This window comes from Ursus maritimus, unplaced genomic scaffold, assembly GCF_017311325.1.
Source record: "Ursus maritimus isolate PB19 unplaced genomic scaffold, ASM1731132v1 scaffold_2, whole genome shotgun sequence".
In the NCBI taxonomy this organism is placed as follows: Eukaryota; Metazoa; Chordata; class Mammalia; order Carnivora; family Ursidae; genus Ursus; species Ursus maritimus.
In genome coordinates, this window is record NW_024424452.1 from 65,544,742 (window position 1) to 65,559,017 (window position 14,276).

General features: G+C 37.7%; 1 protein-coding gene across 7 annotated transcripts in view; it reads left to right on the plus strand.

Annotated features, from left to right (window-relative positions):
• The window catches only part of SDCCAG8 (SHH signaling and ciliogenesis regulator SDCCAG8), a 226,519-nt gene that overhangs the window by 34,968 nt on the left and 177,275 nt on the right, over window positions 1-14,276 (plus strand). For all 7 annotated transcript variants that reach the window (XR_005836324.1, XR_005836323.1, XR_005836322.1 and 4 more), the window contains 2 exons: window positions 3,505-3,645; window positions 10,100-10,164. Coding sequence is in view for 3 of the 7 variants with exons in the window: in XM_008694795.2 (XP_008693017.2) it covers window positions 3,505-3,645; window positions 10,100-10,164 (206 nt within the window). In the remaining 4 variants the exon portion in view is untranslated. The remainder of the gene's footprint in view (window positions 1-3,504; window positions 3,646-10,099; window positions 10,165-14,276) is intronic.

Sequence of the window (14,276 nt, forward strand, 5' to 3'; positions counted from 1 at the left end):
GCCATATGTTATGGAAAAAACAAAGTTGCAGAATGTTTTTTTAAACATTCACGTGAACTAAAATATAATGCAAACAATCAACATGATTGTTGCACATGTGTCAGGAGACCTTGATACCTATTTTAATGTTAGTCTTCTGTGATATTTTGTTGTTGTAGAATTACTACCCCTGCTGCTTTTTTGCATGTATAGGTGAATTGAGGCATTTCAGCAATGTATGCTTGGTGTTGTGTTCAGAGTTTTAGTATAAATGAAACTTTTTAGAATATCTTAAATATAAACACATCAAGAGACATTTTCTTTTTTTTTTTTAATTCTGAACTCTTTTTACTGAGTCTATTACCGCACTGATGGTCGATCTTGCCACAGCTATTGGCGGATTTGAATATAAATTTTCAGGATTTCTTAATGCCTTCTTTTGAAAAATAATTAAAATAGTTATATAGTAATGATTAATACTTTTTGATGACTACATGTTTTGATGTGGCAGACACTATGTCAAGCACTTTATTTACATTCAATTATTTCAGGTTTATAGTAGGAAAGGCAGGCAGGTGTTGTGTCTGTTTTCAGATGAGTAAATTAAGGTACAGGGCGGTTAAGTAAACAAAGCAACTCTACTAATGTCACAAGGCTAGAAAATGGCAAAGCTAGGATTCAAGCATGCGGCTGTCTAACTCCCCAGGTGCATGTGCCTAGCCTTGAGTTATACTGTCTTTCTGCATAAGTTAGGAATAGCTTTTCAGTATTTAACCAAAGTACCTTTGTTTGCCATGGGGTAGAAGATTCTCCCCAGAAGAGAGGAGCATCCTCTTTATTTTTCCTGAGTTTTAGCCTTGGACTTGGGTGGTAGCCTACATGATGCTTAGCACTTAGCCTACAGTATGACCCAGTGGTTGAAGAAACAAGCAGGTTATTTTTTCAAAACTACAGCCATTTCCATCTTCATTTGCCATGATTTTTTAAGTGAAATTTCTCTTCATGGAGAGCTTTTCTTCAGAGTTCAAAAAATTAAAATATGCTATTTATTAGAAATTTTGGGGGCAACTGGGTGGTGCAGTCAGCTGAGTGTCCAACTCTTGGTTTTGGCTTAGGTCCTAATCTCAGGGTTGTGAGATTGAGCTGTAAGTCAGGCTCTGTGCTCTGCATGGAGACTGCTTGGGACTCACTCTGCCCCTCCCTGCCCTCAGACAAATAAATACATCTTTAAAAAAAAAAAAAAGAAATTTTGGCATGTGTATTCATGCAAAGATCTAGGAGATTTTTTTTAAAAGCAGAACATTTCTGAGTCATATCCTTCTATGTCTACTTTCATGCCCTCTCTACCACCCCTCCCCTCAATTAAGAAATCAAAGGTTTTTGGTGATCTCCAGGGATGTAAATGTAATTCGATTTTTTAAGTTTTGGTCAAATACCATTCAGGTTCTTAAATGTTATCTGTGAAAGCGCAAAGTGTCAATTAGACTAGCACTTCTTTCCAAAGAATGACAATATTTTATGTCGTAAGTCAGTGATCTGTGGTGTACGTACTTTTTCCAGTTCCTCTATAGGCGATTAGTACTGCTGTTCTTCATAATTCTCTAAGGCAACTTTGCACGCAGATCTTGAGAGATTTGTCCTTACCTACAAAATCAAGTTCAAACTTGTTATACTGTATTTTCCAGACCCGTATTTGACTCTCTGACTTGACATTTTGATATGCGTTGTTTTGTGCTTCAATCTCTAGTAATTCTGAAATGCGTGAGTCTCCTGTAGGCACCATACTTTTTCACACGTCCGTGACTTTCCCCATAATGTTTTTCTTCCTGGCATGCTCCTGTCATCTAGCTCACTTTCTCATCCAAGATATCACACCAGTGTCAACACTTCCCCAGAAAACCCTCCTTGAATCTCTGGTTGTTCTTAGTGCCCCTCCTCTATTTTCACATAGTCTCCCACGCACACCTCTGGCCTAGCACTTACCTTATTAAATGGAAATTATCTGCTTAGGGGTTTGTCTTGAGGATAAGGTTGGTCTTGCTCATTTTTACCATCCAAGCTCTTAGCACAGTGCCTGAACATAGGAGGTATCATACACAAATGTTTGCATTAAACTGAACTTCCAGAAGAATATGGAATGGGCACTCAGAATACTATTTGGGATGAATGCAGTGTAGCTCATTCTAGCATGATGTGACACTACAGTTCTGTGTTTGGGACCTGTCTTCTCTTGTGAGTACTACCATATCCTTTGGCCCTTAGCAAGAGTTCAGTAATAATTTGTTGAATTAGATTAATATTTCAGTCCTTGTACACACAAATTACCCAGCTCTTTGGGCTGCATATGTCATTGAATGTTGAGAAGGTACGGGAGGTGCAGACACAATGGGGTATACACCAAATGTGGTCTATAGGCGTGTTTTGTTTGATGAACTATGAACCAGTATTTAGTAGTGTTTCAAATGAAAAGCCAGATATCTGGCTTATTTTTTTAAAAAAATCAGAAGATTTTTTTGAATATGAGTTTGTATTCACACATGGCACCACTTGCCTGGAACTGAGTAGTTGCTGCAACTTTCAGATCATTTGTCATGGTCCCTACCACTCCTTTGTGAGTCCCTGACATCCAGGCTTTATGTCAGTTCTGTTTATCTCCATGTACTATTTTTCTTATTGAAGATAAATATTTTTCTGGAAAGGCAGGAGAGTGTAGTGGTTTGGGGCATGGACTAGGGAACTAGATTGCCAGGGTTCAGATCCTAGCTCTGCTGCTTATTAGTTACTTCCTACCTCTGTGACTCTTACAAGTTACTCAGTGTGACTCAGTTTCCTCTTTTTTAAAAAGATTTATTTATTTAATTTAGAGATAGAGTGTGTGCATGAACAAACACTGTAGGGGGGAGGGGTAGAGGGAGAGGGAGAGAGAGAATCTCAAACAGACTCCCCACTGAGCCCAGATCCTGATGTGGGGCTGGATCTCACGACCCTGAGCCAAAATCAAGAGTCAGATACTTAGCTGCCTAAGCCACCCAGGCACCCCAATTTCCTCTTCTGTAAAATGGAGATAACAATGAAACTTATACGGTTGTTATAGTGATTAAATGAGTTAATATATATATGAAACACATAAACAGTGTCTGGCACATAGTAAACACCACAGGTATTAACATTATTATTTGTCATGCCTTTATGAAAGGTGGAGAATGAAACTAAGAGAGGGCTGTGTGTTTTGAGAATATATGTCTCCAGAGAAGTAAGAGAGAAGTTCATTTGTTGAAACACTAGCTGCCAGCCCTCTTTGCTCATTTACATTATTGCCTGTGGCTGTAGGAATCTGACTTTGTAACACTTGTGGAATATGACCCTAATAGCCTGAAAATGTAAGATCATTCTTGATGTGTAGTTTAGAAGCATCTGCTCTTGTATTCCTTTCATCACAGATGAGAATCAGTGTTCCATTTGTAAAGCATGCATGTTGTCTTAAAGTTAAATGCCAGTTGTAATTACTCATACATTTTATTTTAGGGAAACCTGCAGAATTCTTGGATGACAACAGGTGAAGACTCTGGGGCGGATGAAACTGCCAAGAGGCGATTCTCCCAGGGCAATGCAGATGCCGTCAAAGGTCCATCTGCTGGTGAGGCTGAGAAATGGAAGCTAGAACTGGTGAGAATTTGGGTGCTTTTCTCTTATGCATCTACTTTTTACGTATTTTTTTATTGTGGTATACATACCATTAAATTTAGCGCTTTTGCCATTTTAACATCTATCATTTAACTATCATAAGTGTATAATTCATTTGCATTAAATACAATCACAGTGCACAACACTGTCCATTTCCAGAATTTTTATCATCCCAAGCAAAAGCTCTATAGCCATGAAATAATAACTTCCATTCCCCTCTTCTCCCAAACCCTGGAGACCTCTTCTACTTTCCGTCTCTATAAATTTGCCTAGTCTAGGTGCCTGTCCTTTTGTGTCTGGCATGTTTCATGTAGCATAATGTTTTCAAGGTTCATCAGTGGTGTAGCACATATCAAAATATCATGCCTTTTTAAGGGTGAGTAATATTCCATTTACGTAATACACCACACTTCGTTTATCCATTCATTTGCTCATGAACTTTTAGTTCACTGCCTTTTGGCTCTTGTGAATAAAGCTATCGTGAACATCAATGCACAAGTATCTGTTTTCGTCCCTACTTTCTCTTCTCTTGGGCATATAACCAGAAAGGGAATGGTTGGATCATATAGTAATTCGTTCTTTCCTTTTTCTGCTCCTCAGACTCAATCATTTTCACTGTTCTATTTCAAGTTTGCTGATCCTTTGTTCTGCTGCTCAAATCTGCTCTTCTATGCCTTTAGGAATTTTTCATTTCAGTTGTTGTACTTTTCAGCTCCAGATTTGTATTTAGTTCCTTTTATAATTTGATTTCTTTATTTAATTTTAATTCCAGTAAGCATAGAGTGTTATATTAGTTCGAGGTGTACAGTTGTTTTCCTTATTCCTTTTAGTTCTTTGGCCATGTTTTCTCTTAGCTCTTTGAGCATATTTAAGACCATTGTTTTAAAATGTTTGTCTAGTAGGCCCAGTATCTTTAGATTTTTTTTTTTAAGATTTTTATTTATTTATTTGATAGAGAGAAAGACAGCAAGAGCAGGAACACAAGCAGGGGGAGTGGGGGAGAGAGAAACAGGCTCCCCAGTAAGCAGGGACCAGATGCAGGGCTCGATCCCAGAACCCTGGGATCATGACCTGAGCCGAAGGCAGACGCTTAATGACTGAGCCACCGTAGGTGCCCCATGTATCTATAGATTTTTTAAGGGTGGTTTCTGCATTTATTTTGTACCTCTAAGTGGGCCATATTTTCCTGGTTCTTTTTATGTTTTGTGAGTTTTTTTTGGTTGAAAAGTGGACATTGAAATGAACTATTATACTGTGGTAACTCTGGAAATCCAATACCCCAGTTCCCCATAGGTTTTATCTTTTATTGTTGAACGCTATGTTGTCCTTTTGTTTTGAGACTTTTCCAAATCACTTTTGTAGACTATTCCTTGTCGTGTGTGATCACTGAAGTCTCTGTTTCATTAGCTCATGTTCAGCTAATTTTGACAGAGATTTCCTTGAATGCCAGGAGCTAAAATAAGTAAACAAACCACCAAAAAAAAAATACTTGCACAAAAAAAAACAAAGAAGAATAGCCACCTCTGCCAGTCTTTGCAGATTGGCTCTGCTGGGGCACTCCTTCACCATGTGGCTGGGCTTCCTCTGAGCCTAGAGATCAGCTTGAGGTGAAAGCTTAAGGTCTTCTCAGGACTGAGCATGTGTCTTCCCTGGGCTTGCTTGTGGCTTTCTGAATTCCCTCATCTACACAGCTGGTCTTGAATGTCCTCACTTCCCAAAGTCGAAAATAATTTTATTTTCAGATCAAATGATACTTTCCAGTCTTTTGATCTGTGTAACAGGCCTTTCCTCTTCTTGTTTGAATTTTTCTTTGCATTGAATTTGACTTGGCAGAATTGATCAATAATGATGGAAATGTAAAAATGTCACTGTAAATGGAGGGTGCCATGGAAAAATAGGTTGCATCATAGTTCAGTCTCATTAACATCTCTAGGTGTTATAGTTTTTTTCTGTTTTCTGTCAGTCTTTCAAATATTACTGTAGACACACAGACCACTCACTCCTTAACTACTCCATAAACTTATTACCCCCCTCTGTTTCTTTTTGCATTCCTGGCTGTGGTTTATGCAGAACTCCTGACCTAAAATGTTTCCTTACCTTCTACCTACCGGCAAGGATTTATTCAGATGCCCCCTCCCATTCCACCTTCCTTGATCACATGCTTCTGCTCCTGCTTTACCCACATTAGAATTTATTTCTCTCTTATGTCTCCTCCCAGTGTCGTGTTTATAATGTTACAGATTCATTTGTATCTAGTGTGTGTCAAAGGTCAGTCCCTGCATCTGTGTGCCTATGTCCCAAATCTTCCCCACTGTTTCCAAGGGTTTCACTCTTGAACTTACCTCCTCTTGTTCTTATGTCTTTCCTCCCTCTTTACTGGGTTATTCTCACCAGAATACATGCTTTACTACCTCCCATCTTTTTTTTTTTTTTTTTTTAAGAGAGAGTGCATGAGTTGTGGGGAAAGGGGAGAGGCAGAAAGAGAATCTTAAGCAGGCTCCTTGCTCAGTGCGGAGCCCAACATAGGGTTTGGTTTCTATACTACGTACCTCCTTTACTTGCTGATGACCCAATTTAACATACATTCAGAAGAGCATGCAAAACAAAACTGTGCAGCTTAATGATTTATCTTCAAATGAATACCCATGTGATTGTCACCTGTAAGATTTGTAGCACTGCCATGTCCCAGAAGCCCTCTTTGTGCCCCCTCCCAATCACTGCCCCTCATTCCCTTAGAGCTAATCACTATCTTGACTTTTGTGAAAATTGTCCAAGCAGGATCTCTAGCCACTAGTTGATACCTGCCTATTTTTTTTTTTTTTAAGCATTGTATAAATGGGGCCACATAGTATGTATTTTTTTGTGTCTGGCTTATTTTGTTCAACCTTACATTTGTTAGATTCATGCACATTGTTGCATATGACAGAAGTTTGTTCATTTTCACTGGTGGGTCTACTGTATAAATATACTACAATTCACTTATTGATTCTACTATTGATGGATTTTTGTCTTGTTTCCTGTTTGGGGCTATTGTGAATATTGCTGCTGTGGACATTCTTTAATATGTCTGTTGGTGTTCATGACACACATTTATGTGCGTACTTTGGATTGGAATTGCCAGTCTTGGGATATGTGTATGTTCACATTGAGTGGTTAGGGTGAGCTTTTTGGGTGGTTTTTATCAGTTTACAGCCCTCAGCAGCATAGGAGTGACACCATTGCTCCATATCCCCCCAACACATTATATTGTCAGTTTTTCTGGTGGGCTTGTACTGCTATCTCATTGTGATTTTCATTTGTATTTCTCTGATTACTCATGCGATTGAATATCTTTTCATGTATTTATCAGTGTCTTCCTATGTGTTCAAACATCCTACCCATTATTTTGAGTTATTTGACATTTTTTTTAACTTCTTTATGTATTCTGGATATAAACCCTTTGTTGGTTATATCTATTGTAAATATATTTTCCCACTCTGTGGCTTGCCTTATAATTGTCCGGATAGTTTTCTTTCTTTCTTTCCCTCTTTTTCTCTCTTTCTCTTTTCTCTTTCTTCATGACTAAAATTTCTTAATTTTAATGTAATCTGTTTTTCCCCTCTATTCTCTGTATCCTATATCAAAAGTGTTTCCCTGCCCCAGGTCATAAAGATATTCTCTTATATTATTTTCCAGAAGCTTTATAGTCTTGCTTTTAACATTTAAATCCACAGTCTACCAGTCTGTATTTTGTTTATGATGTGTTGTGTAGGCGTCATATTTTGTTCTTTTCCCACATGGTTATTTATATATATCTAAGTACCATTTGTCAAAAAGACAGTCCTTTGTCTGGTATCTTTGTCATAAATGTATATATATGTCTGGTCTCTGTGTTTGGTTTTTGTGTTAATATCATCCTTTCTTGATTGTTACAACTCTATACCTAGTGGACTACACACAACATCTTCCAACATCGTACTTTGTCCTCAAGAGCATCTTATTTCTGGAGGTACCTGGGTGGTGCAGTCAGTTGAATGTCTGACTCGTGGTTTTGGCTCAGGTTGTGATCTCAGGGTTGTGAGATCAAGCCCCATGTCTCTCCCACTTATGCTTGCTCACCCACTCTCTCTCTTTCTCTCTGTAAAATAAATAAACAAATCTTAAAAAAAAATAAAAAAGTGTCTTATGTCTGGCCTTTTGTATTTCCAAATACATTTTAGAATTAATTTGTCAAGTTCCAGAAGCCATTATGAGGCTTTGATTGAGATCGTCTTTAAGCTATAAGTCACTTGGGGGAGAAGATATCTTTATTTATTTATTTTTAAAGATCTTATTTATTTATTTGTCAGAGAGAGTGAGAGGGACAGAGAGAGCACAAGCAGGGGGAGCAGCAGAGGGAGAAGCAGACTCCCCACTGAGCAAGGAGCCTGATGAGGGACAGGATCCTAGGACCCTGAGATCATGACCTGAGCTGAAGGCAGATGCTTAACTGACTGAGCCACCCAGGCGTCCCTCATCTAATCCTTTAAACTTACAGATCACTCTATTTATTTAGATCATCTTTAATTTTTGTCAGTAATCTTTTACAATTTTCTGAGTAAAGGTCTTGCATGTCTTTCAGTAGAATTATTCCTAGATTAGTTATCTTTGATATTATCATAAATGATATAAATACTTTCAAATTTTCATTTCTAAGTCCTCATTGATGATATAGAGGCGAACACGTGGTTTTGTATTTTGGCCAACTCCTACTTTCTTTTGAGTAGTGTCAGTGTGGTATATTTTTTATCCTTTTACTTTTAATACATGTGTATCTTCATATTTATTGTGGGTTTCTTGTGGATAACATACAGCTGAGTTTTGCTTTCCTATCCAATCTAATAATATCTGCTTTTTAAATGTGATTATTTATATACTTGGGTTTAAGTCCACTATCTTACTATTTGGCTTTTTTTCCCCTATCTGTTACTTTTTTTCTCCCCCGCCTTGCCTTCTTTTGAATCAGTTGAATGTTTTTATGATTCCATTTTACCTTATTTTATCAGTCTGAAAAACATTTTAGCATCAGCATTCACCTGATGGCTCAATTGCAAAAACTCAGGATTATTTTTAATGTATTTTTCTCCCCTATTATCTATGAAATTATAAACTTGTGTCAGTTTTGGTTTTATATAGCCCCGTACTACATTGTTTCTCTTCTATCCTTACTGTTGGATTACTCTTACTTGTGTGCTTATCTCTTCCCTTTGTTGTTGCATTGCACTTCTTCATTGGTCTTCCCTTTTCCACGCTTCAAAGTGACTTGAGATTCAAATCTGATAAAGTTTTCAATGTGTAGCCAATGCCTCTATTACATGGAGATTACATGAGTTATCTGGGTAAAGGTCTTGTGTGTTTACTCTTCTTATAGCCCATTCTCACCTGTTCAGCCATCTCTATCCATTCTTTCATCTAGCATTGTATTTGTAAGTAGAAACAGATCCACTTACCGCCAAACATGCAGAATTGTTTTCTCCAGCCTCTGTGCCTTTTGCTGTGTTGGAAGTTAATCCTTTAAGTATCAGTGCTTCTTCCAGGAAGCCACCTTTATTTCTCTCTTTTTTAAATTATTTTATTTTATTTTATTTTATTTATTTATTTTTACTTATTTATTAGACAGAGAGAGAGCACACAGGGGGAGCAGCAGGCAGAGGCAGAGGAAGAAGCTGACTCCCCGCTGGGCATGGAGCCCGATGCAGGACTCGATCCCAGGACCCTGAGACCATGACCTGAGCCAAAGGCAGATGCTTAACCGACTGAGCCACCCAGGCGCCCCCTTCTTTATTTCCCTTAACCTGAATTACAAGTTCCTGTATCTCTGATTTCAGTTTATCTTCTATATACCTCCCTGGAGTGAATTATATATAATTGAAATTGTCCCCGTCAATTGGCATTTTCATTTTTGATACCCAATAAATATTGGTTGAATGAAAGAATAGTGGGATGCCAGCAGTCCCCTGTAGCTCGCATATCCGTTTGGTCTGTCATTTATTGTGATTTATACCTTTCCTTTTATCATTCATCCAGCACTCATGTATTGTATGTCAATATGCAGCAATCACAGTGGGGGATTCTAGTAAGATTTGATCCTTGCCATCATGGACCTTATAGGTTAAAATTGTTTTTTCCCCAGAGTCACACTTTTAAAAGTAAGATCTAATGTATGCATTTTTGAAGAAAATTGGTGGGGGCAGGGGCAGTAATAACCATTTTATGACTCTGTAGTTCTTTGTGGGTATACACTCAAAAAAAAAAGTACAAAAGTTTGGGTGAACTAGGGAAAGTGCTTCTTGAGAGGACACATTATTTTTCCTCTTGGGTAAAAGGATAAAAGTTGAGTTTAATATCAATAATTAAAACTTCCTGATAAAGCACTGGGCATGGAGAAAATGTACACTTTTTGTTTTCTTTTCCAAAGGAGAGGCTAAAACTTACTTATGAAGAAAAGGGTGAGATCCTGGAATCTCAACTGAAGTTTTTGAGGTAAAGTATCATCGTCCATTTAAAAATTTGAGCAAAAGCATAATGATCTTAAAATGTATTTGAATGTTTGCTGACATGCTAGTTTTACTCAATTCAAGAATTACTTGTTGACATTTTATGTTCAGTGTAAGAAATATCCTCAGGTTATTAAAGGAAGTGGGGCATAAAATTGTGAAGTCCCAATTCAAAGAACTGTAAGCTAAATTATAAATTTTATTCCTTCATCGGTTATGAAATATTTGTTTTCTCATAGAAGTAAGAATCATGAGCTGCTCTGATAGAAATTATGCTTTTAAAATAAAATACTAAAAAATTCTAGTTTTCAAATTATAAGCAAGTATTTTTCTTCTTTATAGGTATTTTAATCTAATATTTAAAATTATAACAATAATAGTTGGAGTATTTTTCTGTATATTATGAATATGAGTATATTAGTCTCCCCTTCTCCATGGGGGATACAGTCCAAGACCCTCAGTGGATGCCCTGGAACTCTGGATAGTACTGAACCTTATATATATTGTTTTTTCATGTATGTACATACCTATGATAAAGCTTAATTTAGTAAGAGATTAACAACAGTAACTAATAATACAATAGAATAGTTATAACAGTATACTGTAATAAGAGTTATGAGAATGTGGTTTCTCAAAATATCTTATTGCCCTGTACTCATCCTCCTTCTTGAGATGATGGGAGATCTAAAATGTCTGTGTGATGAAATGGAGTGAGGGGAATGATGTTCAACATGTGACATACTGTCAGGCTGCCACCGACCTTCCGAAGATGGTCTGTCAGGAGGAGGGTCATCTGCTTCTGGACCTCGGTTGACCTTGCGTCACTCACATCTCAGCTCAGGAAAGTGGAACTGTGGATAGGAGGAGGGGACTTCTGTATACACAATAAGTTTTCATGTGCTTTTGGACATGTTTTTTAGAAGTCCCAATAAAATCTATTTATTATAGATTAACCATTAGTGATTTATTATGCACTCTGAGTTACCAGGATACCAGGAATTGATTTTTGGGATGTTAAAGCTGATTTTAAATAGTAGCAGTGAAATATTTTTTGATCAAACAAACTAAAATACTTTTTATAATTTTACTAAGTCTAATTTACAATAAAATTTCAAAATCTTCAGGCCATGTATTGTTTGGAGACATAAGCAGTGTAATACCCAGAACCAGAACTCATAGCTTTCATGCACATTATCATTCATTTTTTAATACGCTCTTATGCACTTTACAGCTTAGCCAGATTAGTTTTAGGATTTCTTTTTTTTTTTTTAAAGATTTTATTTATTTATTTAACACAGATAGAGACAGCCAGCGAGAGAGGGAACACAAGCAGGGGGAGTGGGAGAGGAAGCAGGCTCATAGCGGAGGAGCCTGATGCGGGGCTTGATCCCATAACGCTGGGAGCACGCCCTGAGCCGAAGGCAGACAATTAACTGCTGTGCCACCCAGGCGCCCCTAGTGTTAGGATTTCTATAGAGACTTTTATTTTTTCGTGAAGACCTAATGTTTAAAAAAAATGGTCTATTTTTTGCTCTCTTGCTTTTTATCTGTCTTTGTTATATTTTTATTTCTGTTGTGTTTTGATTCTTCAGTTTTATTTGTTTTTTTTTTTTTTTTTTGAGAGAGAGAGAAAGAGAGCACAGTGGGGGAGGAGGGGCAGAGGGAAAGAGAGGATCTTAAGCAGACTCCACGCTGAGTGTGGAGCTGGGCGTGGGCCTCAATCCCGCAACCCTGAGATCATGACCTGAGCCAGAGTCAAGAGTCAGATGCTTAACTGACTGAGCCACCCAGGCACCCTGATTCTTCATTTTTTAAATTATTTTGTCACATTCATAAGTCAAATGTGCCATCTTTAATTACATTAAAATACCGCTTTGCAATGAACTAGACTTTGTTCCCTGCACCTTCTGTTTCTTTCTTTTCCCTTTAGTATACCTTAAGATTATTTAAAGAGGCATTTTCTTCAAGAAAGAGATAAAACCACCATTCTCAGAAACTCTAGCTTTCTGGTATCTATTTCTTTTTAATTTTTTTGGCACTTCAAGTAATCAAATCTACCTGAGTGTTTTGAATTTGAAACTGACAGAAATAGTAATGGAGACCCTTTGATTTTGGAATGTGCTTCCCAAGTTCTTTTTACAAAGCATTTGAAAGTCAGACTTTTTCTATACAATATTTAAACAGAAAACTTACCATGTTGGAGATATTATCTCAGGCATAGGGCAAAAATGGCTCCTTTTTCATTAGATTAGCTTTTTTAACACTTAGATTGCCTGCAGATCTTTCCCACCTGCTCAAGGCTGCTGAAAGCCCCCACATCCCAGAGTGGAGGTAGTGTGTGACAGCCCGGTGTCTTGGTTCACGGCCTCTCTTCTGTGATAGCGAGTTAGCATAGCTGTAGCTCCCTGAGTGTAGCGGAAACTGACAACACAGTTGACTGAGGTGGAGATAAAGTGCCTGCTTTCAGTAGTCCATGTATTTAAGGGCTATTTTCTCTTTTGTAAGCTAGAAAGGTTTTTTTTTTGTTTGTTTTGGTTTTTTTATATAATTTTTTATTATGTTATATTAGTCACCATACAGTACATCCCTAGTTTTTGCTGTAAAATTCCATGATTCATTGCTTGTGTATAACACCCAGTGCACCATGCAATACGTGCCCTCCTTACTACGCATCACCAGCCTATCCCATTCCCCCACCCCCTCCTCTCTGAAGCCCTCAGTTTGTTTCCCAGAGTCCATAGTCTCTCATGGTTCGTTCCCCCTTCTGTTTACCCCCCTTCCTTCTTCCCTTTCTTCTACTGATCTTCCTGCTATTTCTTATGTTCCATAAATGAGTGAAACCATATGATAATTGTCTTTCTCTGCTTGACTTATTTCACTTAGCATAATCTCGTCCAGTCCTGTCCATGTTGCTGCAAATGTTGTATAATCATTCTTTCTGATGGCTGAGTAATATTCCATTGTACATATGGACCACATCTTCTTAATCCAGTCATCTGTTGAAGGGCATCTCGGTTCCTTCCACAATTTAGCTATTGTGAACAATGCTGCTATGAACATTGGGGTGCATATGGCCCCTCTCTTCACTACGTCTGTATCTTTGGGGTAAATACCCAGTAGTGCAATTGCTGGATCATAGGGTAGCTCAATTTTTAACTTTTTAAGGGACCTCCACACTGTTTTCCAAAGTGGCTGTACCAACTTGCATTCCCACCAACAATGTAAGAGGGATCCCCAAACACTTCAGAGTGTAGGGATAGAGGGTACATTCCTCAATTTCATAAAAACCATCTATGAAAAGCCTACAGTGACTATCATTCTCAATGGGGAAAAGCTGAAAGCCTTTCCCTTAAGATCAGGAACGTGACAAGGATACCCACTCTCACCATTATTATTCAATATAGTACTAGAAGTTCTTGCAACAGCAATCAGACCACAAAAAGGGATAAAAGGTATTCAAATCAGCAAAGAAGAAGTCAAACTGTCTCTCTTCGTAGATGACATGATACTCTATATGGAAAACCCAAAGACTCCACCCCCAAACTACTAGATGTTATAGAGCAATTCAGTAATGTGGTGGAATACAAAATCAGTGCTCAGAAATCAGTTGCATTTCTATACACGAACAATGAGACAGAAGTTTTTTAGATATATATAATATACAGTTGGAAAGGAATGTCTGTGCAAGCTCCATTGTCCCAGTTGACTTTACCAAAGTTTTACTGGGAAGGGCTGGGGGCAGGAATGCAATCCATACACTGGTCATTTTATCCTTAAAAAGTCAGCCTGAAGAACTTCATCCAGGGACTGTTTCATATAGTAAAACAAAGTAAACACACACACACACACACACACAGAGACACTTCCTCAGCCTTTTCTTTAACAGATTGCATATTTCCAGCTAATAGCTGCTACTTATAAATCTTTATGACCGATGGATTCTATATAACTTCTTTCTAGAAGAAGAGAGTAGCCTACTTTCTTTTGAAATAGTTCTTACAGAACTTTGTGGTTAGATAGTTCTTTAAAGTTTTTTTTCCCCCTGAAGAAGAATGGGCAGCAATAAATGACTCATGAGCTTCTAAGGTACTCTATACA